The following is a 25,632-nucleotide window of genomic DNA, read 5'->3' as shown; positions in this document are numbered from 1 at the left end:
CTCCGAGGTAGACGTCGCATTTCGGAACTATCAACATCTTGGAGATAAGACGACTCTGTGTGACCTCGGTCAAGTAAACATGTCGAATCACAATAAAAATATTTGGTCAGCCACCAGAGATCGTCTCCTCCAGGACCTCAGTAAGCTTGATCCCGGCTTGTTGAATTCTGCCTTCTTTGAGGTGAAGAATATCCAACTTTTCCATGGATTATATTTCCAGCATTATCATCCACATTTTCCTATTTTGCATCAATCAACACTCACACCTGAAAATACTCCCTCTATTCTGTTGGGTGCTCTGGTTGCCCTGGGCTCCACACTGATAGGAGATGACACTCTTTTTCTACTCGGACAGCGAGTCAGTGACGATTTGCGTTTCATGATCATAAATGTAAGACGCCGGAAAAGGAGGTTCTATCCTATTCTCTATGGATTGAGTACTAAACTGTCAGTGTGAATCTTTCAATCCTCCATTGCCCTTGTGGTGCCTTCAAGCATTGCTACTACTCCAGGCACAAGGAAAAATGATGTCATCTCGCAAAAGCTTCGAGTTGACGCAAGTTTTCCATGCTGCAATTATAACGGTACAAGCTCAATATTTGCACTATGCAATTGTTATGGTTCACTGACAGGCTGATTCAGTCAATGAAGCAAAGCTGGCCCGATGTTGATCTAACCGCCCAAAAGCTTGATGCAGAAGCTTCTATCGCAAAGCGATGGAACCAATGGATTTTTGAGGAATCCTGGCGCCGTACAGCATTTTTCGCATTTTGCATGGACTCTCAACATGCGTGCATGTTCGGTCATTGCCCTATACTCTCTGTCAATGATATGAAAATGGCGCTTCCATGCAAAGAAGAACTTTGGGAGTGTTCTTCCCTGGAGGCATGGATTGAATGCTATTACTTAGAAGATACGTCCTCAACAGATTTTATATCAACTCTCAAATATCTAATCATGGAAGTCTGGGTGCCAGGTTCACACAGTGAGTTTTCTCAATTCATCATTCTACATGGATTGATATCTCTCCAAGTCCATTTTCAACGAACATCACTTTCGACCTTGGGGATTGGACATAATATCCCGAGGCTTTGTAGCTCGTATTCTCCAGCTGGGGGCTTGTTTGAAGTGCAGGATTCTTTGATGAACTTCTCGTCATCCTGGTCGACAATCCTAAGTCGTGCTCTTGAATCTTGGGCGGAATGTCTGGTCTCTCTACAGCCATCTCTATGCCTTACGGCGGCTGCACCCTCTATCGAATGGCTCAGATTACTCTACACGTTAGGGCCACTGACCTCATTACACTTTCTACTCAGCCATCAAAATTAGATAGCATTGGTGTCTGGGAAGACTACAATGATATAAAGACCAGGCTAGTGTCCTGGTTTTCTACCGAATCCTCCCACCAAGCAACTCGCTATTCTCTCTTACTTGTTCGAGAGACCTTGTTTTCTGGAGGAAAGTATAGGGCATGTCTGGATCCAATTGCTCCGCGACCCTGGTGCCTATATATTGCCGTACTAACTTTATGGGCCCAAGGTGCGGTGGCAAAAGAGTCGCTTTCCATTACACGGCTGGCTTCTCCTTCAAATGATTTGTCAATTCTGGACTGTCAGGATCAATATCTGTCAAGTATACCTCAAAACGGCATGCATAAATTACTTAATACCGCTAAGATAACAGAGTTACTACTTGCAGCACGGGATGCGTTGGCTGACTGCCGCTGGGAGCTCTTGCAAGAAGCATCTCGAGTGTTGGAGAAGCTGAGCAAGCGGCCTATACAGAGCTAGTACAAATGACATGAAGTTCTTCAGAGTAAGATGCATCTCAAGCAACAATAATCCAGAAACGACTTAATGCCAAAACGTTGAATGGGTTTACCTCTAATCCTACACTACCTGAAATGATCCTAATTGTCGGCAGGTTGGCCCGAGATTGATGTATATAAGACTGTCCCGCTCTCATAGGGCAGAAAACTAAACAGTATTCCTTCTATATAGTTCTATGTCCCCCCCTAGCACTCCAAATATCCCCAGAGGCTGGACCCGGTTTGCAGCTAGATGACAATAATCAATAGCATTTCTCTTTCCGTTGATTACGTGTACTGATTAAGTACGTATTAATATGTTAGAAATCTTGTCAACTAGGTCTGGGCTCGATGGAGAAATGATGTCAATTTGTATGATAATATAAGGAAACTTTTGAGAAGATAGAACCCTTATTCATTGAATATAAGGGTAATCCTCTCAGGGTCGTGGCTTATCATAATATGGAGACTGCACCTTATCTAGAAGCATGTTCTTTTTAATCTCAAAGGGACTAACGTCTGAGGTCTAGCTCAGCATATTGCACCATGAATCGATTCAAAATCTCATTGAAGTATGAAATTAGAGTTGTGAAAGATATTTGAAAACACACAACGATTTCCGATTTCAATTTTCCTCGGCCAAGCATAGTCGATACGTGCTGACTTGGAAAGGGCCCAAACTGATGGAAAAGGCCCCATCGTTTAATATAACCTCCTCACCATCATCCTCTAGTAGATTTGTTCTGAAGACTTTGGTGATATTCCAAATTGTTCTCACTGTTCCCCGAGATAGCCCACCGAGTGATTCATAGACACGAAGTATCACACTTCGTCCGTTCCTTACTGGGAGGTTGCCAGTACTGATATCTTCATCATCTTCACCGCGCTTTATAGTATCCAGAACTATACTATCGTCACCATCAATCACGATGGGAAAGCTTTTCAGTACCGGATTTTGGGATTTCGTTGTAAAAAGCCGAAGAGGATTGTTGAAGTTGAACGCCGCCCGCACAGTGCTAGAGCCTAATGCACCTTTATGCGGCATGATAGCCCACTTAATACGGTGTACTCCCATATCTGCAGTATCATCTGGTGCCTTTGGGGAGCGAAGAAGAGAGAGCCTCATCACATTTCCCGCTGTTGCAAAGCCATATTTACTATCGTTGAGGATAGAGACACCGTAATTATGCTCAGAAAGATCAGCAAATTTGTGGCAGCAGACCTCAAACTTCGCCATATCCCATGACGTATTGTAATGTGTCGGCCTCTTGATCACTCCATACTGTGTCTCATATGTGGCATCTGTGCTTCGAATATCTACCGGAAATTCGACCTTCAGGAATTTCATGGTCTCATGCCAGTCAACCACTGCTGTGCATTCGACAAAACTGTCTGTATTTGCGAATGCAGTTGACAAAGATATTGTACAGCGGATGGAACTCTGAGGACTGATTTGTGTCACCGTTGTCACGCCCACGCGATTGTATGTATCCTCAGTGATGGATGTCTTGGTGTTCTTCAGCTCCCGACGTGTGTCCAGGTGATAGACTTCGACATCCCAAGCCTGCCAATATATTGGCTTGTCGTCGAAGATAACAAATTGATTTCCTCGGCTACCCGGTGGAATAATTTCCCGATCAGCTTTAATATCATATAAGGAAGTTATACAACCATTATCAACTGTGACTGACAGTTGTTCACTGTGCAGTTCAAAAACCCCAAGAGATTTCTCTCGGACAGTTACAGGCCTAGCTGCCGATGAAGGCATGATTCGGGAGAGTGTCAGAGCACTTCCATTACCAGAGGCCAGGACACACTCTGCGTTCACTAATTCGACAATCTCATTCCGTGGCCAAGAAAACGTGTTGAGGGCGAGTATTGTCTCGGGTTCTGCAGGAAACTTTTCTAAAGGCTCTAAATCCAATGTTTTGTAGATGAATTGAAGAACTTCTTGGCCGGTATTGAACACATTGGTGTACAGCTGAACGTATGATATTAGCCTCAAAATTGACCGTATCCTAGAATTTCTGCTTACTTACTTGATTTGAGTCGTCATAACACATTCTGATTGCAGTTCCTGGTAAGCAGTCATGAAACTGACAAAGCAGAACACCCTGCCACATTTTATCAAGCTCAGCTTTTGGATACTTGTAGTTTTTGTCAATTATAGATGCAATTGTCGCCAATTGCTCGATATCCCTGAGTAGAAACTCCGCTTTCCGGTTGCTGTACTTTGCTTTTGATTGGGTGGTGTAGGTTCCACGATGCAATTCAAAGTACAAATCACCTGACCACGTAGGAAAGGACTCGGCATTGGTTTGTAGCCTTTCAAAGAATTCTTCGGTTGAGCTACCAACGTGCACTCGAGGTAGCAGCCCAACCGTATCCGAGATTCCGCGACAACGCCGAAGGCGTTCGAGATGCTGCCATGTTGGGCCACCACCCCCATCACCCTTGCCGAAGGCCATAAGTGAGGTACGGTCTTGGTCTAGAGAAAGGTGTTTTGAGACACATCGCTGAACATCAGCAACATTGCCTTCGGCAGTGTAGGTCCGAACTGGGGGCATATGACTTAGTATCTGGCTTCCATCGAGGGCGATCCAGTTGAACGTCGTGTGTGGGAACTGATTGATATTGTTGAAACAAATTTTTTGCGTCAAAAAATATGGCATCCCAGCCTGTCTCGATAATTGAGGGAGCTGGGAACTGAAGCCGAATGAGTCCGGGAGCCAGAGAACACGACTCCGGAAGCCGAAATTGCTTTGGAAAAATCTCTGACCATAGAGAAATTGACGCACTAGTGACTCGCCGTTTGGAATATTTGTATCGTGTTCGACCCAACAGCCACCTATTGGTTGGAATTGCCCTGACTGCACTTTCGTCTTAACACGATCCCAAGCACTCGGATAGTCTTCCTGCAGCCATTGGAATTGCTGGGCCTGTGAGCATGCAAATGTGAGCTCTGGATAGCGATCCATGAGGTCACACTGATTCATCCATGATCGTACAACTTTTCGCTTTGTTTCCGCCCAAGGCCACAACCAACAGGTGTCAATATGACAATGGCCAATAGCAAAAATATCAACATCACTTTTTTGCCGAGCTGTGAAGATATCGCCAGAGTTTATCTGCGATCCAAGAAACTCCTCCGCAATCTTGCGACATTGTATAACAGAGTCATTCTCTCCAAGACGGAAAGCGTTCATGATTTGGGTGCCTACACTCAATGCTTTGTGTTGCTGCCAGCTTTCCTCAGGAAATTCGACAGCAGCGTCATGAATAGCTCTGATATCCATGTAAAGCATTCTTGCATCCCAGCTGATAGCAACAATTTCTGCTTTTGACAGAACAAAATGCTTAGTCTCGTCCGGGGGTTGAATAGAATCGCCCCCGGGATTATTTTTGAATATTGGCCTCCCGGGCCCATTACCAAACATGCCATTACAAGCCATTTCGATAAAGATCATATGTTCCTTTCCATCCTTGAATGATTCAGGAATTACCCACTCAATCCTCTCTCCTCGACCAGTGAGGCCTTGGAGAGGTCGTCCGTTTTCTGTCCATAGGGTTGCTTCATTGTTACAGTCCCAGTGAAATTCTACATGCTTCTTATTGCAGACTTCAGGAGGTAATTGAAGGTAAACTTTGAACCAGTGTGTGGACCAAGAAGGGCCAAAATTTTCACCAGTCATTGTTTCTTGGTATTCGATGGATGTATGGGTAGCTTCGTTGAATGTTGGGCGTGCCCCATTGGGGGCATGCCAAACGAAGAGTCTTACATGGGGTTGGCCGGAATATACACCTTCGTTCAACATCCTAGTCAATCCTGGTTAGCTTTCCATAAGAGCCATTCATTTATAATGGCCTATTTTTTGATTATGTATACTTACGCGAGAAGATTTACCTTCTCCCACTGACCGGGCGAATAAAGCTGCGCAAGGCGGTCTTTATCAAGGCGCGCAATCCGCTTTCCCACCGGTCGCGAGGGCCGGAGCGGGTATGATTGAGGGCAGTCATCAGCCCTGTTGGAGCACATGATTTAATGTGTTTACAAGAGAGTTAAAGAATCGTAGAATTTAATTTTTCAAGTCGGTGCATCGTGCAGGGACATAAAAGAAAACGTCCACTGCGACCGCAGTAGTACTCTAATCCCCGACCTTTAGCCGATACGTCTAGTAACGGCCAAAGGACCGACAGGATTCAAGTAGGAAGATCCACATATACGTAAGCTAAGGCCTTATTCTGGTGAAGATCGGTAACTCTTTTGCCCAATCTATCTTGACCGTCGGCGATTGTACAAGTGTGAGCAGGATTCTATTCGTCCTCGGACTGTGAATTCCGATCATTAGCAAAACCAAGACAGTGGAAGCGAGATAGATATCCAATAGGATAATTTCACCTCTAAATGGCTGGTTCATCTACCGAAGGCGTTCGAGGCTATCCAGTCACAGCACGGTTTCGGCACACTAGAGAAGAAGCTATGAACTCCACGCACGCTAACCCCAGAAAGTTCCACAATTTCCCCGCTCCCCACACGCTGGGAATGCTTGATGTAGTGGAGCTGGGGTTGATAGAAACAGAAAAGGTTATAGTCGTCCTGGGCGGGCAGGAAAGCTACCACCTTAACGGCTAAGCAAGGGGGCACAAAGGCATAAATTAAACTTGTCGGCCACGTTTTTCTTAGACCCTGACACTCGGCTTGCGAAACGCACCAGCGAACTCCTGGATCACTGATATCCGCCGAACGCTGTGTCTACTAAGACACCATCATGGCTAAAACTCATGAAATCAATGAAGCTCCAGAAGCGGTGGAGATGGATGTGGTAAAAGACCAGATGAATTATTCATTGGTTGACCGAGAAGTCGCAGAGTACGCAAATGCAACGATCGTGGAAATAGATGAAGCGACTAGCCGTCGACTGAAGAAGCAGATAGACAAGAGGGTCATGGTTGTTATGGTTATCACTTACTTGGTTCAAACTCTGGACAAGGGGACCTTGTCATACGCATCCATAATGGGAATCGAAGAGGACACTCATCTTGTGGGCCAACAGGTCAGTAATTGATGAAGCTTGGCCCTTTTCTTTTCTTTTCTTTTTTTTCGCAAAATAGCTTCATGAGACCCCTTTTTGGCTCACTCGCAATGCGCAACAATGGATAAGAGGTCTCTACAAGCGAAATAACTTGTCTTTTTGAGCCTGTATGACGTCCCGCAGGTCCGTTGCGAGGCTTTGGAAACCTAAATGCACATCGCATTTTGGAAGACAGCATCTGACACGTCTCATACCTACAGTACTCCTGGTTAACGACGATCTTATATATGGTTATTCTCTTGGTGGAGTTCCCGGTAAGGATTACAAATTTGCCAGTCTTACACTTCCTGGTGTTCTTTCTAGCTAACTTGTGGATAGGAAAACTATATCATCCAACGCGTTCCCATCGCAAAATGGCTATCTGGAAACATTATTTTGTGGGGTATCACGCTCGCACTTCAAGCAGCAATGAAAAATTTCCAAGGATTGATCGCTCTTCGCGCTTTCCTGGGCTTGTTCGAGGCTGCCAGCCAGCCCACTTTTACCCTCTTATCCTCCATGTGGTACACCCGCGAAGAGCAGGGAGCCGCGGTTACCTTTTGGTGAGTCCCAAGTTACTGGAATACTATGATTAAGCTAACCTCAAATTTTCAGGTTTATGATGAACGGCTTGAACCAAATTTTAGGCGGCTTATTAGCTTTCTGTTTCTCATTTATCCCTTCAGCTTCTCCCATCAGTTCATGGCAAGCCTTATTTATTGCTTATGGTATATTGACTGTCCTCTGGGGCATTTTTGTTGCATGGTGGATGCCAGACTCTCCAATGAGAGCCCACTGCTTTACTGAAAGTGACAAGAAGCTCATGGTGGAACGGGTTCGTCGCAACAGAACCGGACTACAGAATCGAAAATTTCGCAAAGAACAGGTCTGGGAAGTCGTCAAAGACCCTCAAGGTAACCAACTTATTAATTCCGAGATATCCTCAAAGCATGCCTAAATCTCTTCCAGTTTATGCAATTGTCCTGATTCAACTCTTCCTCACCATACCTTCTGGCGGCTTGGGTGCATTCAACAACATCATTGTCAAATCATTTGGTTTCACTACCTGGCAGACCCAGCTTCTTCAGATGGTCTCTGGTGCTGTCCAGCTTACTGCTATGCTGGGGGCTGTCTGGGTCGATAGGCGTTTTAAGCAAACAATTCTCGCTATGATGGCGTCGGTAGTTCCAACCATTGCAGGAGTCATCGTGCTTGTCGCCGTTCCCTTTACATACGATAAACGTGTTGGCCTATTGTTAGCTTACTATATTATGATAGCCTATTGGGGCTGTGCGGGTCTCGCTCTTTCCCTTGTGACCCGTAATGTTGCAGGCCAGACAAAGAAAAGCGTGGTTATTGCATGCAACTTTATTTTTTGGGCAGTCGGCAATGCTATTGGCCCACAAACATTTCGTTCGAACGACGCCCCTCGTTATTTCCCTGCCTTGGCAACTGTCTTAACCTGCTTCATTCTTTTGGAAGTCGTCCTTTTCGCCTTACGTACATGGTATATCAGCCAGAACAGGAAGCGCGATAAAAAGGTTGAGCATGGAGAGGTTTCTGAAGATGCAGCTTTTACTCACTCGTTTGAGGATGTCACAGATCGTGTAAGTGTTATTTCCTTCTCCTTGCAATCTTACCCATTGTGTGAATTTCATACTAATCACGCCATCTTAGCAAAACCTGACCTTTCGCTATATCTATTAACGATGTTTCAAGGCACATTAACCAAAATTCTTGAATGCCAGCCAAATCTCTCAGGCAAAGATAGCGATATCGCTTTCTTTCACTTAGCTAATATTCATGATCCGTATCACAATTAGCATAGTACTGTTTAAGCTTCGAAAATTTTGGCCATGTATAGCATAGCTTTGAATGACAGAACTATCTAACGAGTCCGTGCTTAGACAGTAATCGTTCGATCGAAGTGCAATCATAAGATCCCCACGCAAAAATGTGACTAAGAAACAAGTATTTGCATGACTAACGACAAATGTAACTTCTTGAGAGCGAGGATAATGGGACCATTCAGTCTCTTTCTCTTGTCGATATAGATAGTTGAGTGTAAGGCATGATTTTATCACAGGACATTAAGTTGATATCCTGGCAATTCCAGATCGGCAATCTTTCATAGACCAAAGGGCTAGTTGAAGGTGACAAATAGGTGATTAGAGCCTTTACTCGCAGAAATAAAATCCTCAAGTTCATCTAAATAAAGTCTAGATACACCAAAATATAATTGTCAAAACCTTTCGAAGATTCAGCCTTTCAATTGACACAGGCTCTTCATAGATTAGCACGGCACTGGAGTTGAGTGTTGACAGCATGAGTCACCGGTGGAGACTCAAATGTTACCAACGTCGATACATATTCATCCCAGCTCTCCTTGGAAAGAATCGGTGCATTGACGTATTCAGCTACTCCAGTTTCGTCAAGTAGATCTTCTAATTGAGGAAGGCAGTCGCTGAGTGCTCGGGATTCGTTCTCAAATTGAACTTCTCGTGTCAGGCCAGCGTTTTGAATGTACCAACCTGAATCGTGCAATATGACGCCTGCTTCGTATAGTGCCAGAATTTTGGGGTCAACTTGGGCTTCAGAGGCAGCCTCATAAGCCATTCTTTGCCCTATAGCTTCTATCAAGCCTTTGCATCGTGGGAGGATGGCGTTGTTGAATTCAGGACCACGATGGCTTCCACTGAGACCTTTGATTAATGCATCACACTCTTCAAACATCCCATTTTCATGCCGAGCTATAAGTGAAGTAGGTTGACGTGATTCTGGCATCTTGTAGCGTCTGAGGAGAAGTTCCGTGGCAAGTCCTATGTGTTTTTGGTTGAGCCTTGTCTAGAAGGGTGACGCTCGAGGGACTCACTTATACACAACACCAAGACATCCCCTTCCGCAATGGATGCACCCCATCCTTCCATGTAGTTCTCAATGATGTGATTGTAATGGAATAGTCCTTGTGACCCGCATCGCTCAGCAAGGCCAAACAAGCTCTCTTGAAATGCTGAGCAAAGAACAGCCTTAGCAATAGCTCCAATTCCATGCCGCACGTTCTTGTCTAGGCTCGGATCCCTGAACATTCTTATACATTCTTGAATGAATGGTTCAAAGACTTTTGTCTTGGCCAGGGTATGCAATATTGGCTGTTGTTGGGTTCGAAAGGAGATAATAGGAACACGCCCCCCATGATTATCATGAATGTGGCGTCGAATGCTGTATTTACCGGCAACATAAACGGCACGCTTCATTAAGGGGACCAACATTGTTGGTAGGCTGAGTGAACCAACCATAACGCGCCAAATCACAGACAGAAATTGAGTTCGCATATTTTTTGGCTTCTCAATGGAGCCCAAGAGCGCAGAACTAGGAAGTCTGACATGATTGAAGAAAGTAATGGAATGATCGATAGGTTTCGCCCCAAGGCGATTCGGCACCCTTTTTGAAGTCACTCCATTGTTCATTCTCTCACCGTCATTCAACCACACAATAAAAGCTCTCAGACCATGAAACTCGCCAGCAACAATGAGCCGTGCAATGACCAATGCAAAGCGAGGAAAGCCCTTTACTGGGGTTGTTGGTGGCATATATCTACTCAGTTAATTCGATTGTGCTCTGTACGCCGCCTTGGATAAGAAGACTTACTTCGCGGCCTCTGGGGTCGGAGAGTGAAGATCAAAACATCCGTCATCTAGCAGAGTTGCTGTCGTCTCAATGCTCTGAGTATCCAATCCATGACCGATTTCTGTCAAAAGAAATTGCCCACTGAAAAAATTACTATTGATTTCCCAGTGATTTGTCTAGAACTTACTTTACATCAAAATTCATCACAGATTCCATTAATCCCTTCAAATCAGGCCTCTGTGCCAGGTACGGTCCTATCGTCCCAGCGACCAAATTATATTGAATTGTGACCAATACTAGGGATGCATAGCTAACCCCATGAATTGGGTCTGAATGGTAGGCCCAGAATTTAGGTGTGAGGTTCAGAATGTCGTCGATTGTGATACCTGCAATAGTGAAGTAATAAAATTAGTTGCTAGAGGCCTATCTCGCATTTGAGTTGGATTAAGAATCTGTCGAATAGCCTGACTCTATTGATGATCAACGGAAATGGAAGCCTACCGAAGGCACGGGCGGCCGCTCGAGCTTGTTGATAGCCAAGTGATATTTTTTCATCTTGGGTCAAATTGTCTAGGGGTGTCTTAAACAGATTAGAGCGAGCTAGATCAAGGGATACGGAAGACATCTCGATTCTATGAGGGGTTGTCGGTAATGGGATTTTCAAATGATTTTCTGTTGCGGGAGATGGATTCGTGCGCCATTTATAGCTGTGATTTGGAATTCAGGTCCTGCCTATCTACTTGACTTATCAAATAATGGGTTTTTTGCACACAAACGGATTTAAGATCATACATACACGCTTGGACAGTGCTTGGTATCTGAAGCTCCAATCAGATGGCAAAAATCTAGCGATTGGGTGAAGGAGATTTCCCCGGCGTGCCTTACAGACCAGCGTGCTAATGTCTGACTCAGCTGACAATTTTTCTCTCTTTAGTTAGTTAGTGTTTGCAGCTTTCTAACAAATCACTAACCAACAATTGTTAGCGCTGATGAGACATCGTTCTTTGCCCATTTTTTGTAACAAAAATCATTGGTTGAATCAGTCGCTGCACTGCTAATCGGATAAGGAATCTGCCCCGAGTCTAAAAATAAGCATCAGCTTATGCCCTCTTCCACACCAAATACCAATTGACAAAAGGAATACATCTGTAAACAGCACGATTATCGGGAGGCTCAACTTTTGGGCTTTTTAGAAAAAGACCGCAACCTCACTAATTCATCAAATCATTCTTCAATTCTCCATTGCCGTGTTCGCGAAACATTACTTACCCACCTTAATGAAGAAATAAAGACGACTGGGAAAGAGGGTGTTTACATCGTTCTCCAGAATCAGATTCAAAATTCTTGGACCGTGATTGAAGCATGCAAGAGAATTTTATTTACTATATCTCTAGGGAATCGATTAATGCGATCTTATGAACAATGTAATTCGACCACCCAGGGCACGCAGAATGTTGCACAGCATTCCTTGGAAAACTGGCCATCACCGTCAAGTGCACTGTGGAATTATGAATGGTGATCATTTTATAGCTTTCATCTCATACGAAGGATGTGGTGACAAGCGATCAGCAACACTCAAGGCAAAGCCTTCAAACTGTTACGCCCTCGGCCATTCCGTTAAAGTCGGGGGCAACAGAATCTCGACGCTTGTCATTACCACCCTTGATTCGTCTGAAGCCAAACATTTGGCCTATTTCCCGCCAGAAGCCAACCGGTGGTGAGGTGAAGCTTGCCTCATAGGCATCAATCAGAGGTCGTTCCCAAACCAAATCGGCCTCATGGGGCTTCACAATCTTGGTGCGCTTGATGAACTTCCAGATGAGATAGAGTGGGGGAATCACGATCTGCATAGTATAGTCCGACCAAAACGTAGATACCGACCAAGGCTTGTAAGAAGGGTATCCGTAGAGGATTGTGACCAAGATCATCCAAACAAGAGCAGCATATCCGCAAAATGGCTGGAGACGGCCAAAATAGGAGAACGATCTGCGATCGATACCTTGAGCTTTACAAGCGCGGTGGAAACAGATATATGTCAATGTTATGGTGATATAGTTAATAAGTCCTGGACGCATAACGTTAGAAACTTCCGATGGCAAAAGACAAGTGATAATTTGGGTACGGGATGAGAAATGGTACATACCACCAGCAGTGACCAGGTTGGCGAACCATGTAATCACAATGGAAGAGCTGTTCGAAACCTGCAAGAACGAGAGGATCGGGAAGATCATCACGATGGCGAAGCAGTAGATTGGGACGCCCTTGCGGGTGGTGTATGTGAGAATCCTTGGGGCTCGTCCTTCCAATGCAAGACCATACAAAGTACGAATAGCACAGTAGGTGTAGGTATTACCAGCGGAGAAAATGGACGTCAGAAGGAGGCTGCGGTGCGGGGGGTTAGTCTTTTAGATTCATCGGTATAGAGGGAATGGATGGCCACTAACGCGTTGACGATTGAAGGAAAGATTTTGATGCCTAAATTGCTCATGCCAATGACGTATGGCGATGCGGCGGCACTGGAGCTGTCACTAGAATCACCCATGACAATTTTCTCCAGATCCGGGTCTCGTGCTGAGCAAACAATGCCTACAGCCAGAGCACCGCCAATGAAGAAAATTCCAAATCGGGCATAGACGGTCTTAAATGCGCTCTTGATATAAATCCGGGGGCGCTTTGCCTCGGCTGCGACCATGGAGATATACTCTGGGCCCACAACGGCGAAACAAGCCGACCAGAGCGATCCCAAAAATCCTTCGAAGCGACCCAAAGCTCCGGTGTCTAGGTATTCCATGAAGGAACCAGGATTGTTCCAAAATCGAAACCCATAGGCGTCATGATGCGGGTTTCCGCCCACCATCGTAATGAACGTGAAAAAGAATAAGGAGAAGATGAGAATAACTTTGCCTCCGGAGAGCCAAAATTCAGCCTCGCCATATGCACGAACCGCCAGGATATTTAATGATCTAGAACATGAAGTTTAGCAAATGAGACCGTGAGAATGGTATAACGTGCTCTCTACACGTCTCGAACGATGAACCCTGGGGCACTAGCATGAACTTTGTTTGCCAATTTTGCTCGTTGCCAGATTCCCGAGGTTCCCCACTTGAGACGGTGGAGAGAGCAAGAGCATCAGGAACAGTGGGGCTCTCACGCATAACAGATAATAATGCCCGCGCAGATACCGGCAACGGGACCAGGCTCTGAAACAGTGGGACTCCAAAATGAGAGGACCAAAGTAAAGGCAGAGATTTCAAAGGGAATCAGAAGAGCCTCGTAGAAACTGCGCTTGATGTCAGTCCAATCCGGGGTTCAAAGAAAATAAAAGAGGCAAATATTCGGGAGAAACAAACAAGAAGTTCCAGCCCACCATAAAACCAAGGGCATCATCAACCCATTTACCTGCTAAACGAATAAAGCCACCGCTGACGGGGAAGGCTGTAGTCATTTCTGCAAGACAGTTGTTGACCATAGCCAGGAAAATAGACTGCACTGCGAAAGCCAAGAACAGGCTTCCGGGGCCTCCATGGTATAATCCAGTGCCAATACTCACAAACAATGCCGTACCAATGGAGCCGCCGATAGCAATCAGTTGAATTTGACGATTGCCAAGGTGACGCTGCAGGTTATCCGCATTGTCCGCCATCATTCCTTCCTGGACATCGTGGGGGCCTCCTTCAGGTTTTAGTCCCAGAGTGTCCAAGACTCCGGTGACGGTCCCTTCGTCTTTCTTGTGGGCAGACGACATTCTGAAAATAAAATCGGATTGCCTTTAAGGGATCTAGTAGGTAGCAGATACGGACGGAAAATGGGCAGAAGGGCGTGGGCGAGAGAAAGCCAGAGCTAGGGCGCAACGAAACGACGAGATGGGAGGTTGTCGTGACGGGGAGAGGGTGGTGGGAACTGGGTGCATGGGTGAAGCCGGGTTTCTCTGCGGAAATGGCGGGCGCTCCAGGGTGGTGGTTGCTAGGGACTGCTGGAGAGCAGGTGAGTTGCAGGCAAGAATGGGTGCTGTTATATGTTGCTAGAGTGTCGCTCGGTGTTGCTATGTTGCTATGGATCTCAATGAGTCGGTTGGCGCGTGGGTGGATAGGCTGTTATAGATCGTGATCACGAATGTTGGGAAAATGGGGTCGAGCGCTTCGCAGAGCGAGTCGCTTATGCTTCCGGCGCGAAATGGGCAAGATGGCACACTGGGTCCCCTTCAAAAAGGAGCTTGCAGCAGGGTTGTGAAGCAGAGTAGCTGAAAGTAAGAAATCGTGAAGCAGCAACGAGGAATCGAGATTTGGTCGCGATTACCGAAGTAATCCTCCACCTATACACGAAATAGAAGAAACCCCACAAAAGAGAAAAGGATCAAACTAGGTGACGAAGATCTTTCTCTTTGTTTGTCTCAATGTACGACTGTCTGCCACTTGGAATCTAAATTCCAAGTAACTGGTGACAAGCGTGATTGGGGGAATTGGGGGAATTGGGGGAGGGGAAATTTCAAGTCGCGGTTTGGCCGGGCGGCGCGGGGAATAAGAGCAAAATAAGGGAAAAAGATACGGGCCAAGCCCCGTTCAGGGCAATCCGATATCCGTGGAAGAAACGAACCAATCCAGCAAGTGAGGGGACTAGTGATGCTGCATTTTGATTGTAGGATTTCGATGGCCGTACGCAATTCCACGGTTCCATGGGCAGACGGGAAGGGGCCCCGTCTTCATGCCCGCACGGTCTGGTTGGTGCACCAGACTCCAGACTCCATCATTGTCCCGTAGTATCTGTGCACCGTAAGTGTCCATCGTGAAGGCCCATTTGCCCTTCAGAGTCTTCCTAGAAATGCCTCGCTGTCCCGAAGGTCAACCATGTTCAAACGCCCTCATCAACCCTGGTTGAGTTACAAGCACGACGTTAAATGACGGTACCGGTGTTGCCAAATCAAAAAGCAACTGTTCGGACGAGGAAAAAAGTATGGTGTCTCTCCATACCAATCAGAAGGCCGATTTTTTGCCTCAAGCGTTCTCCCATGTCAATCCTTATGCGCCCGATAAAGGCGAATGATGCGGTCTAAGCCATCAAAGCCACGTTTTTTGGAGGGCGATCAAGACGACTCCCATTCGACCAGGCACCGTTGGCTTCGTTGACTACCCGGCGGTATGGGGTTTTCTTTCTCGCTGAGAACTGGGCACGACAAATCAGCATCGAGAGCCAAGATGCGCCCGGGGGGGGGGGGCCTTAGCCGCATCCGGACACGAGGCCATTCCCGTGTTACATTGGCGGGATTTCTGCGGGAGGGACGCTTTGGCCGGCGGCCGCCTTGGGAGAAGAGAGAATCGCGACGTCAAAGGCGTTGTTGGGGGGCCGCCAGGGCGTTCTGAGGCTTGCTCTTGACGGATTTAGCGTGCTTGGCGGGGCTGAAAGGGCAACCTTTACCAATCAGCAAATGGAAATGGCCGACATCCTCATCGCACTTAGTTTCCCCATCCCGGGATGGTGCAAAATCTCGAGCCTGGGCTAGGGTTCATTTTCCTGTACAACTTGCACAGGACCCGAAAGCTTTCAATAGAGGCGTGTGGCTGACGTACCGTCCCGCTGGACGAGTCCGGGGTGGGCCCATGCTTCACGGTTGGTTGGGGAAGAATGTGGTGTGTCGCGGACTACGGAGAAGCGGACTCGGAGAGCTATCCACAGCTGCAGCGAGGAGGTCTGCCGCGTTGAGGTCCATCGTAATTCCCGCTTGGCACTTGGGCGCAAAGGGGGAACTTGAAACGTCGAGTCGAAAAAGAAGCTCCACCGGGAATCTGCGTTTTGGTCACGTGCCTGTGACAGACGAGCGGCCTGTGCATTCGATTTCCAGGGGTTTTGGCGGTAAATGGCTTCAAATTTAACAGCATGACGAATCTACGCAAATCGTGTACATACGGTGTTCATTCCTCGAGTCTGGCGACTGGACCTGGACATAATGGGAAACGGTGGAAAGATCCAGGACAAACCGTGAAACCCCAACATACTTTTGTTTATAGCTCATCATTATGGGTCATAAGATACTCTGCTGTTCACAGCCTCAATCAATTAACCAATCTTGTCGGTCCGAACCCCTGTAATCCTTCTATCATCGTTTGATCTGCTATTGTTCTATGCCTTTTCTTACCTTCTCGTCGATTCGTCGTTCACATCACGTCTATTTCTTCTGTCAACTTTATAGTTTCCTCACCTCGACGGACCGTCGGTATTACCGACCCGGCTTGTCTCAATAAAGTAGCCATGCTCTGCTAAGAATTCTTCGAAGGCACGATCTTCTTGGGCCAAGTCGAGGCGACTACTTTCCGGGAGGAAACAGTAGACCAGAATCCCCACGGCGGCCACCCCGCCCAGCAAGTAGAATGTCGAGCTGTCCCCCGCCCGTTCTTGCAACGGAGTGAAGCACTCCGTGCCCACGGCCGCACCGGTGCGACCAAATGCAGTCGCAATGCCGTATCCCATGCCTCGCATGGCCGTGGGGAAGCACTCGGTAGAGATGAGGCCAATCGTGGCTCCGGGGCCCATATGCCCAAAGGCCTGCAGCAGACCATAAAGCACTACAAACGCCGCAATGTGCTTGGATAGCTTAATGTATGTCCCGCCAATAATGAACCCAAGAACCAGATACCCGGCAAAGCCGAGGATACCCGTGTTGCGGCGGCCGATGGCATTGCTTAGCCACGCTCCAATCATCACTCCCGGCACCGGAAGGACCGCCAGCACCACTTGCCAGATCGCGGTCTTGCGGATATCATTGTCCGTCACCAGGGATGCGATGATAGTGCTGGACATAATACTATTGGGGAAGTTGATGAAGTCATACAGAAAAAAAGCCAGAGAAGTCGTGACGATGCGCCGCCAGTAGCGACGCGCAAGCAGCAGATATAGTCGAAAGGATCGGCGCTGACGAGTGAGGTTGGAACGATGGAACAGTGATGAATCAACCATGAATACCCGGAGCACCATGATGATTACGGGCAGTATCGTTGCAATTCCGTAGATCGCATGGAACGCAACGGTGAGGTTGTTGTCGGTAGCAACCAAGCAGATCAGGTAGATGATCTGCAAAATGGGACTGGCGAGGGTGGCCATGAGGGTGGTGAAGGAGACAAATAGTGGGCCCCGGTACTTCTTTACCAACTATATCAACAATAATCCAGTCAGTTCGCCCCGGATCTGAGTCACTCGGGTATTGTTCATGGATGCACCCAGAACAAATTACATACGCACCTCCTCGGATTCTTCAATTCCGGCTGCTGCACTTGGAGGATATTCCCCTCCGACACCGAAGCCGGCAATCCCACGAGCAATGACAAAATACCACAGCATGTTCTGCGATGGATGCACCTGAAGAGCAAGCGTGGCCATCAAAGTCCCAATCGCGACCAAAGATGAGGTGAAGAGCAGTCCAGCCCGTCGAGAAAACATATCCGAGGTATAACCCAGGACCACCACACCCAGAATCGCTCCAATGATGAGCGAATCACTAATGCGGGTTTTCATGTCCGAAGAATAGCCCTTGGAGCCAAGAAGCTGCTTAAAAATGACATTTGTGGGATTGGCAAGAGTATTTTGGAACCCGTCGCTGAAGTTGGCAATATACTGGACAGAGTAAGCCAACAAGCTCCTAGACTCCTTTCCTTTCCAGGGATTCAATGACCTACGCAACTCAGAATAGTAATGGTACTTTGCGATTTAGTGGGATGATACGAATCCACTATTCTGCCCTTGAGATCAGATGTCGTTACGATTCTGGTTTTCGGGGCTTGGTCGTCGGCACGAGCATCGTCGCTCGGGTCGAAGGTGGTCGACATAATGAAAGAGTTTTGATCAGGAGCAAATTCAGCAGGGTCCGAGTCTGTTGAAAACCCAGCCTATTTGCTTTTCCTTCATGTTCTTATCTACGCCTGCAGCTAAAGGCCTAGTCCCTCTCCGTTGTTGGTCAAAAGTTTCGCTAAAAGCTTTTACGTCGACCTCCGACAGACCCACTGCGGTGGATCATCACCAGGTCCCGCGGAGATAAGCTCTTACGAAGCTTCAAGAGAACCCGAAATCGGACGCACGAGTCCATTCACTGATAATCCTTCTCAATAGTTCATTGAAAACAGCTTACACGGCCGATTAGCTGCGCTAAGCTGTGCAAGGTAGGTCTGGAAAATCATTTACAGATAGGCAATGCGATCGAACTTGGTTGCATGAATTTGAGTCATTTGATTTAACCCCTCAAAGTACAGAAGCTCCCAACCACTGAGTCTTGAAATGATAGGTTTCGCCGTTATTTCTTTCTATCTCGTTGTCACTTCAATATAATTATAGGTGGAATTGTCGTGGATTCTCCACCGAGATACCTAGCCTCCCCCACATAGCTTCCACGTTCATATCCTCTTGACCACTAGAATCATCGTTAACTTTTGCTTGACTGCTGAGATATATAAGGAAGGTACTTACTCGTGCTTCTCGTTGATCCAGGGCTCGGTCTGCCCTTCCGCCGTGTTGGGGTTGCGGAAAATGACGTTATGTTTCTTTAATTCTCGTCAGCTTCACAAGATCTTTCGCCAGATAATTGTCATGAAAGACGTAGTTTCAAAACATTTCGAACGTACCATTCCCAAAGTCAAATGAATCGCCCCTGGACCTTTGACAAACGTTTCCTCTGGGTTGCGACCTTCAATCAATGCCTGGATATTCTTAGCAACCACCGCGGCTTGTGCGGCGCCAGGGCGAGCTGCCTTTTGGGCCCCCGTGTCGGCGATATCTCCCACGGCAAACAGATTCGAATACTTCGCATCCAAGAACTGCATGGTCGGCCGAACTCTGATATATCCATTCTCAGGGTTGACAATGGATTCGCCATCTGGGGTCGATGGCTCTAGGTTGGCCACTAGTTGATTATTTGGTGTTTGTCCCGTCGCCAAAATGACGAACTCGGTAGATTCGGTGGTTCCATCGGTCAATTCCACATTGAAGGGACTGCCATTATTTGGGAATCCGCCTGGGGGGATGGCAACTCGAGAACCGGTGATCAACTTTACCCCCAGCTCATCGAAGCGCCGAGAGACGAGTTCATGCAATTGAGGGTTGAAAGTCGGCATCACCCGGGGCCGCGACTGGACCACGGTGACCTTCTTCTCCGGATACCACTCTTTCAAGTCTGTCGCCATCTGTACCCCCACTGCACCGCCGCCGACGATGAGAATTGATTGAGCACGCTTCACATCGGCTTGATGCTTTTGAAGGTAGTCGACCGACGACCGTTTGTCGTCAAACTCCATGCCCGCAGGTTTTGAGAGACGAGTTCCAGTGGCAACTACAACATAGTCGAATGGAATTTGTTTCGAGCCCTGCCACTCCCGATCCAGCTCGATGTGATGTGGCTGAACAGATGTGACGCGAGCCTGGATCACGCTGTGGGAGGTGGGATTTGTGGCAGCAGAGAAAATGCCACTATACGGGATAAAAGCTTTATGCTCTTGGCCTGAAACAATGGCAAATCGGGGCTGTTTGATGCCAATTAGTCAAATCAGACACTCCATCGCGTATCACCAGTGAGACCAAAACGGCTTCACTTACAAATGTGAACAGGTGATGGAAGTGGCTGTGAGGCTCAGTGAGCAGAATCTATAGAGATAGTCAGCACGATATGCACATGTCTTCACAGGAAATGGAGATCCGCTTACTCTGTGCGTCGGTGGCACTATCCGTGCCAGCTCCTGAGCTGTCGACTATACAGGTCAGCTGTAGATCGTGGCCAGAATTGCTTGGCGAAGCACTTACTCGCCCCACGAAGGAGCCTCCGATCACTATGATGTTTTTCAAAGCATTGCCCGCCATTTTGATGTGTGTGAAAAGGATTGAATGCAAAAACGAATATGTGGAGGATCGCCCTGTCTTATAATCGGGCCCGGCTTTCCGGGTGGGATTTATTGTTTAGTTTTCCCGACTTATCTGATTAACTCCGAGCAGGATTGCCCATTTTAGGTAAATGCCGAATGCCGGAGAAGGTCACTCCCGGCGTGGTTAGTCGCCAGAGCCGATCGCGCCACGCAGAGTATAGAGATTTTGGGTTTGTTCACTCACCGGCATCCTCCAGATCCGATGGGTTTTGCCGTTAGTGTCTAATTACGGACCTCTCTCGTTTTCTGTTTGCCACGAATCCATAATTTTTTTTATCAGATCGCTACAATACCTTTTTCCTGGCGAAAGCGGTACCCCACAACTTGCCGTGGATCCCCCAGTCTGTCGAAAGTGGCCTTCGTCCCCAATTTGCAGAATTGCTGCATATCAAACCCTACCCCTCGTGTAAACCGGGCTTCGATTCACTACATTTCATTCAGCTAGGCTAAGGGTCTTCTCTTCCCCTCGGAATGCAGCGTACATCTCGGCTGATGGTGGGGGTTGTTGCCTGAGGCTCATGACCATCTGTGTGCCAAGGTTTGTGTGGGGGAAAACGGTAGAAATGAACTTGAATTGCTCCTCAGCTTCCGGTGGGGGAGAAGTCTATTCGGAATTCAATGATGAATAAGTTTTCTGGAGTTTATCTCATTGGAATCGGCCTTCAAAGACCATAGAACTCTTTTTCCTGGATGCTATTGTAATTTACCCACCGTGATATATATAGCACGAACATGTAATTAGATCTGTGTTAACAGACCATTTGTCGGGAATTGCAACATCATGGCTGAGGAAAATTTAATCCTTCTACAGATCATGCCTACGTATTTCTTTCGATGCCAAAAAGTCTAATGAAACAGCAACCCAGCGAGGTGTTATTATGCAACCTTTGCAATGGCAATGAAACCAACGCTCCTCATTCGAAAGGCGGAACAAGTCGAGATCTGCCCAAGTTCGAAGCTCAGGGTGTGAAGCACGCCGGAGAGACAAGCAGTCAAGCGGCAAATGGCTGCGCGAGATGGTACAAGCGCTGTAGCGTTCAACTGCATATTATACCACCGTTAGAACATACGAGGCCGTTGCACGGTTTCATTGGCGTCACGTGGACAGTGGCGACGAGTTCGGCTCTGTGACCCTCGCGTTTTGCCGCGATAAAGCATATAACCGAAAGCCGAGACGTCCCCACTAACGTAGAGAATAGAACGGTTGTATAGCCGAGCAAAGTCCAACACCAGATGCCTGCTTCTAAACTTGAAAGTATAGTTGCTGGGAAACAGCCTATCTTGTACCTATAATGGCGACCATCACTCCAGATCGGCCGCGCACACGCGCGAAGAAGGCATGCTTGGCATGCAACGCTCGTCGCGTGCGATGTAATGTGCTTGAGATGCAGCCATGTCGCAACTGCGTGGCCTGGAATCTCTCCTGTGAGCTAGGAGTATCCCGAAGGGGAAAGTGAGCATGTCCTCTAATCTTCCTTTAAGCTATCTGTGCCAACATGGATCGGCAGATACCCGCGCCGAAAGAAAAAGGCCTCCACAGGAACTACCGATGAGCCTAGCAGCATGCCAGCCACAGGGCTGGTAGGGCAACTGACGCAGCATCATACCCCGCAAGATCGCTCCTCTCACTATACTCCGTCAACGCATCCTGTTAGGCCCGAAAATCCTATCCATAAGACCGTCTTCCTCGGCGAATCGAGTCCCTTGACTTGCGTCGTAGATGAGGGCCAACGGTCTCCGGACAAAGGATACGCACGCGGACCCCAGAAAGGCCGTCTTCATTACTCCATCTCCGAACTTCGCGCCTCTGTAGATTCGAATGAGGAATCTCTTGGCCAGCGTCGGAAATCTCTTCAAGAGCGTCTCATTCAGGAGAGTGCTTTGGTCTTCCCGTCGCCAACCATCTGCGAAGTTCTTCTTCAAGCATACTTCGAATGGTTTCATCCTTGCTTTCCAATTATTGATCGCGCTCAGGTCCAAAATGACTATCACGATAATACAATATCGCCATTACTTCTGCAAGGGATGCTTTTTATCGGAGTGAGCTTATGCTCCGACGTGGCGTTGGGCGCCACGGGGTTTGAAAATCGATACCAGGCCAAAGGCTTATTTTACCACCGCGCCAAGGAGATATATGATGTTGGATGGGAGGCTGACACAGTTATCAAGCTCCAATCGTTGTTTCTTCTGAGCTTTTGGCGGGGAGGGCCGACTGAAGAAAGAGATGTACGGTATTGGCTTGGTGCAGCTATTGATTTGGCCCAAAAGAAGGGCATGCATGTGATGTCAGTTGTCAAGGCCATCATGAAATGAGATTTGGCTAATTGCTTATAGGTCAAAATTGCCTTTTCTGAGAGTCCGAGACCAGAAGTTGTGGAAAAGGATATGGTGGGCATTATATGTAAGCACATCTTCCTTGGGTGATTCAATTTCCAAGCTCATGAAGCTGGAGGTCCGTGATCAACAAACCTCGGCGGCACTGGGATTGCCCTCCAGGATCCGAAATGAAGATTGCGAAGTCGACGAGCTCGATGAGTTAGATTTCAAGGAAAACGACCCTGTCAACACTTCGAATATCTTTAAAACGCCTCCCTCTGCGCATGTATCGTATGTCATTGGGATGGCCCAATTGGCGAAATTATGTAAGACGACACCCAACGACATACAAAACCAAAACAAGGATCATGAAGCTGAAATACTCCTTCTAGTACGAGCGGTGGTCTGCAGTCAGTATTTACCAGGAAAATCGAAACTGGACAACCCTTCTCGCCCGAACCTCCACCAGCGACTTTTAGACTGGGAAGAAAGGTTACCCCCGGAAATGCATTTCCAACCCTCCATGAGCAGGGATGTGATGTTTCTTGTTGGCATGCTCCACATGGCATACAAGTAAGTGAAGACTCCTTAACAGACTGTGCGAAGTCGCATCAGACTGACACCATTACAGTAACCTCTATGTTTTGCTGTATCGACCCATGTTTCTACAACCGCCGAACGTATCATCCAGCTCAGACGGAAATATCGCTTTGGAAGCAGCTACCCGGAGTACGCGAATTCTTGAGGATATGCTCTCAGAGAACCTGGTACAACATGGATCAGTTCACCTGTATGTATTTCGGTGACACAAGATGACTTCTTCTGACTTGAGATAGCATCACTCATACATTTTCTGCTTTGTGTATTCACACCATTCATTTTGGAAGAATGACCAGTACTGCAAAGAAACTGGCGGAACACCGGGCCAAGCTGTGTCTGCTTGGGTTGAAAGAGCTTCAGAAATCCTGGGATCTGGAGAATTGGGTCTTAGATCTCTTTTTTCGGTGTTTAGACGATCGCACGGCCCGAAATCTTCGACTGGGTGACGTCGGGATGCCGACCTCTTCACTGAAGGAGCCACAAATACTAGAAGCGGCATTTGCCCACGCTCCAGGTAGCCCGATGACCCAACCAATCTCTCCAAATCCGAACACTAGCGGACTGGCTACAGTGCAAACGACAGCTCAATTGGATTCAAACCCAGTTGATGAACCATCGATGAATATGGATTGGTATGAGTTGTTCAATGTCGAAGGAAATGACTTTGTGGGACTGGCAGATACATTGACAAATCCGGATTATCTCAACGCTCAAAATCTGGAGTTTCTGTATCGCTTTCTCTAGTTTGATGAAATATAACTCCCATCTATCAGTTCCCAGATTGGTCTATATAGTACTATGTACAACGGTTCAATAGCGTAGTATCTTGTTTGGAGATTGAGTTATTTTCAATATTCCAGAAACAGTCACTCCTCCATCCCCAACTCTTCCATGATTGCCTTGTTGTGCTCACCTACGCTCGGTACAGGCCCCATTTGCGCTCCATAGCCACCCTGCTCAGCTGCCTTTGTGGCACCTGGTGGAAGGAGAGCCTGAACAGAACCGACGGGGGTTTGGACCTCCAGCCATCGATCGCGAGCTTGTAGCTGAGCGTGTTTCCAAACCAAGTGCATGTCGTTTACGTTCGCATTAGCAATCGTAGCTTTATCAAGCCGCTCAATGGTCTCTTTCGATGTTAGATTTGAGAATGTATCGCAGATGATAGTTCTGAGTGCATCTCGGTTTTGAGCACGTAAGGAGTTGTTTGCAAATCGGGAATCCGATACTAAATCTGGACGCGCAAGAACACCAGAGCAGAAACTGGCCCACTCTCTCTCGTTTTGAATTCCCAGCATTACCTGTCCGTCGCTGGTTTCAAACGGACCATATGGGTAGATGGCAGCATGCGACGCACCTGCAGGGACAGGCCCCGGAGCGCCATCAAATGCATAGTACATTGGGAAGCCCATCCATTCGACCATGCTCTCGAGCATCGAGATGTCAATGCGACAGCCTTGGCCGTCCTTCCCTCGCTGCAGCAATGCAGAAAGAATGTTGGTATATGCGTACATGCCGGCGGATATATCGGCAATGGATATACCCACCTTGACCGGCTCCTTTCCAGTGCCGGTGACAGAGAGCATCCCCGCTTCACTTTGAATGAGTAGATCATACGCCTTCTTGTCACGATATGGACCGTTTTGGCCATATCCTGAGATATCACATACGATGAGAGAAGGGTGATCTTTCTTGAGAGATTCGTAAGATAACCCGAGTCGTGCGCTTGCTCCAGGGGCCAGATTCTGTACCAGCACGTCCGCTTTTTGCAGGAGCTTCATCAGGACTGCATGGTCTTTTTTATTCTTGAGGTCAAGCGCCAAGCTTTCTTTGGATCGATTGGTCCAAATAAAATGGGACGCTGCTCCATTGACGCGAGTGTCATACTGGCGGGCAAAGTCACCAACTCCCGGTCGCTCCACCTTAATGACTCGTGCTCCGAGGTCAGCTAACTGCCGCGTACAAAACGGTGCTGCAATGGCCTGTTCCAGGCTGATAACGGTAATTCCAGCGAGCGGAGGCGTTCGATGGCCATTGACGTTCGCATGTGAATAAAAGCGAACTGACGGAGTCGGGGTGCGAAGTATGCCGGGCACGCGAAGCGCACGGGTGTGGGAAGAGACCATCTGCAACATGGTTGCTCTACGTCAAAATTTCAAATTGTCAACGTGATAAAAAGCAAAGGGCAAGAACAAGGTTTCTTGGTTCCAAGATCAACAATATCTTAAATGGCTGGATTTTATTGCAGTGCGTCTTTGCTGAGATAATACCTGATCAGCCATTTTGAAGTCGGCCGCTTCGCCGAGAAGGGGGGAATTCG

The 25,632-nt window shown here is 47.5% G+C and overlaps 9 protein-coding genes across 9 annotated transcripts; 2 read left to right on the top strand and 7 right to left on the bottom strand.

The window, feature by feature from the left end:
* Positions 1-2,432: 2,432 nt before the first annotated feature.
* N7462_004254 (alpha-mannosidase) lies at positions 2,433-5,843 on the bottom strand (the record flags this gene model as incomplete). The annotated part of the gene is made up of 3 exons (XM_057075980.1): positions 2,433-3,788; positions 3,847-5,623; positions 5,698-5,843. The coding sequence occupies 3 exons, from the start codon at positions 5,841-5,843 to the stop codon at positions 2,433-2,435; spliced, it is 3,279 nt and encodes a 1,092-aa protein (XP_056935485.1).
* Positions 5,844-6,576: 733 nt separating this feature from the next.
* On the top strand, positions 6,577-8,586 carry N7462_004253 (uncharacterized protein; the record flags this gene model as incomplete). Its single annotated transcript, XM_057075979.1, has 6 exons — positions 6,577-6,861; positions 7,101-7,154; positions 7,219-7,442; positions 7,495-7,793; positions 7,849-8,486; positions 8,557-8,586. 6 exons carry the CDS (start codon positions 6,577-6,579, stop codon positions 8,584-8,586), a joined length of 1,530 nt encoding a protein of 509 aa, XP_056935484.1.
* Positions 8,587-9,165: 579 nt separating this feature from the next.
* Positions 9,166-9,663, bottom strand: N7462_004252 (acyl-CoA dehydrogenase/oxidase; the record flags this gene model as incomplete). Its single annotated transcript, XM_057075978.1, has 1 exon — positions 9,166-9,663. One exon carries the CDS (start codon positions 9,661-9,663, stop codon positions 9,166-9,168), a length of 498 nt encoding a protein of 165 aa, XP_056935483.1.
* Positions 9,664-9,698: 35 nt separating this feature from the next.
* N7462_004251 (acyl-CoA dehydrogenase/oxidase) lies at positions 9,699-11,131 on the bottom strand (the record flags this gene model as incomplete). The annotated part of the gene is made up of 4 exons (XM_057075977.1): positions 9,699-10,473; positions 10,528-10,647; positions 10,694-10,892; positions 11,008-11,131. The coding sequence occupies 4 exons, from the start codon at positions 11,129-11,131 to the stop codon at positions 9,699-9,701; spliced, it is 1,218 nt and encodes a 405-aa protein (XP_056935482.1).
* A 964-nt stretch (positions 11,132-12,095) lies between these two features.
* N7462_004250 (General amino acid permease AGP2) lies at positions 12,096-14,251 on the bottom strand (the record flags this gene model as incomplete). The annotated part of the gene is made up of 5 exons (XM_057075976.1): positions 12,096-12,571; positions 12,650-12,888; positions 12,951-13,469; positions 13,658-13,786; positions 13,857-14,251. 5 exons carry the CDS (start codon positions 14,249-14,251, stop codon positions 12,096-12,098), a joined length of 1,758 nt encoding a protein of 585 aa, XP_056935481.1.
* A 2,444-nt stretch (positions 14,252-16,695) lies between these two features.
* N7462_004249 (uncharacterized protein) lies at positions 16,696-17,598 on the bottom strand (the record flags this gene model as incomplete). Its single annotated transcript, XM_057075975.1, has 1 exon — positions 16,696-17,598. The coding sequence occupies one exon, from the start codon at positions 17,596-17,598 to the stop codon at positions 16,696-16,698; it is 903 nt and encodes a 300-aa protein (XP_056935480.1).
* Positions 17,599-17,724: 126 nt separating this feature from the next.
* Positions 17,725-20,337, bottom strand: N7462_004248 (uncharacterized protein; the record flags this gene model as incomplete). The annotated part of the gene is made up of 4 exons (XM_057075974.1): positions 17,725-18,166; positions 18,955-19,028; positions 19,110-20,003; positions 20,281-20,337. The coding sequence occupies 4 exons, from the start codon at positions 20,335-20,337 to the stop codon at positions 17,725-17,727; spliced, it is 1,467 nt and encodes a 488-aa protein (XP_056935479.1).
* A 1,354-nt stretch (positions 20,338-21,691) lies between these two features.
* N7462_004247 (Zn(II)2Cys6 transcription factor) lies at positions 21,692-24,059 on the top strand (the record flags this gene model as incomplete). The annotated part of the gene is made up of 5 exons (XM_057075973.1): positions 21,692-21,852; positions 21,908-22,684; positions 22,734-23,288; positions 23,347-23,505; positions 23,552-24,059. The coding sequence occupies 5 exons, from the start codon at positions 21,692-21,694 to the stop codon at positions 24,057-24,059; spliced, it is 2,160 nt and encodes a 719-aa protein (XP_056935478.1).
* Positions 24,060-24,181: 122 nt separating this feature from the next.
* N7462_004246 (CaiB/BaiF CoA transferase family protein) lies at positions 24,182-25,447 on the bottom strand (the record flags this gene model as incomplete). The annotated part of the gene is made up of 1 exon (XM_057075972.1): positions 24,182-25,447. One exon carries the CDS (start codon positions 25,445-25,447, stop codon positions 24,182-24,184), a length of 1,266 nt encoding a protein of 421 aa, XP_056935477.1.
* Between the last annotated feature and the right edge of the window lie 185 nt (positions 25,448-25,632).

Source organism: Penicillium macrosclerotiorum, assembly GCF_028827735.1.
Source record: "Penicillium macrosclerotiorum strain IBT 26536 chromosome Unknown utg000003l_segment0_segment0, whole genome shotgun sequence".
Taxonomy (NCBI): Eukaryota; Fungi; Ascomycota; class Eurotiomycetes; order Eurotiales; family Aspergillaceae; genus Penicillium; species Penicillium macrosclerotiorum.
This window is presented reverse-complemented; position numbering and strand designations above follow the sequence as displayed.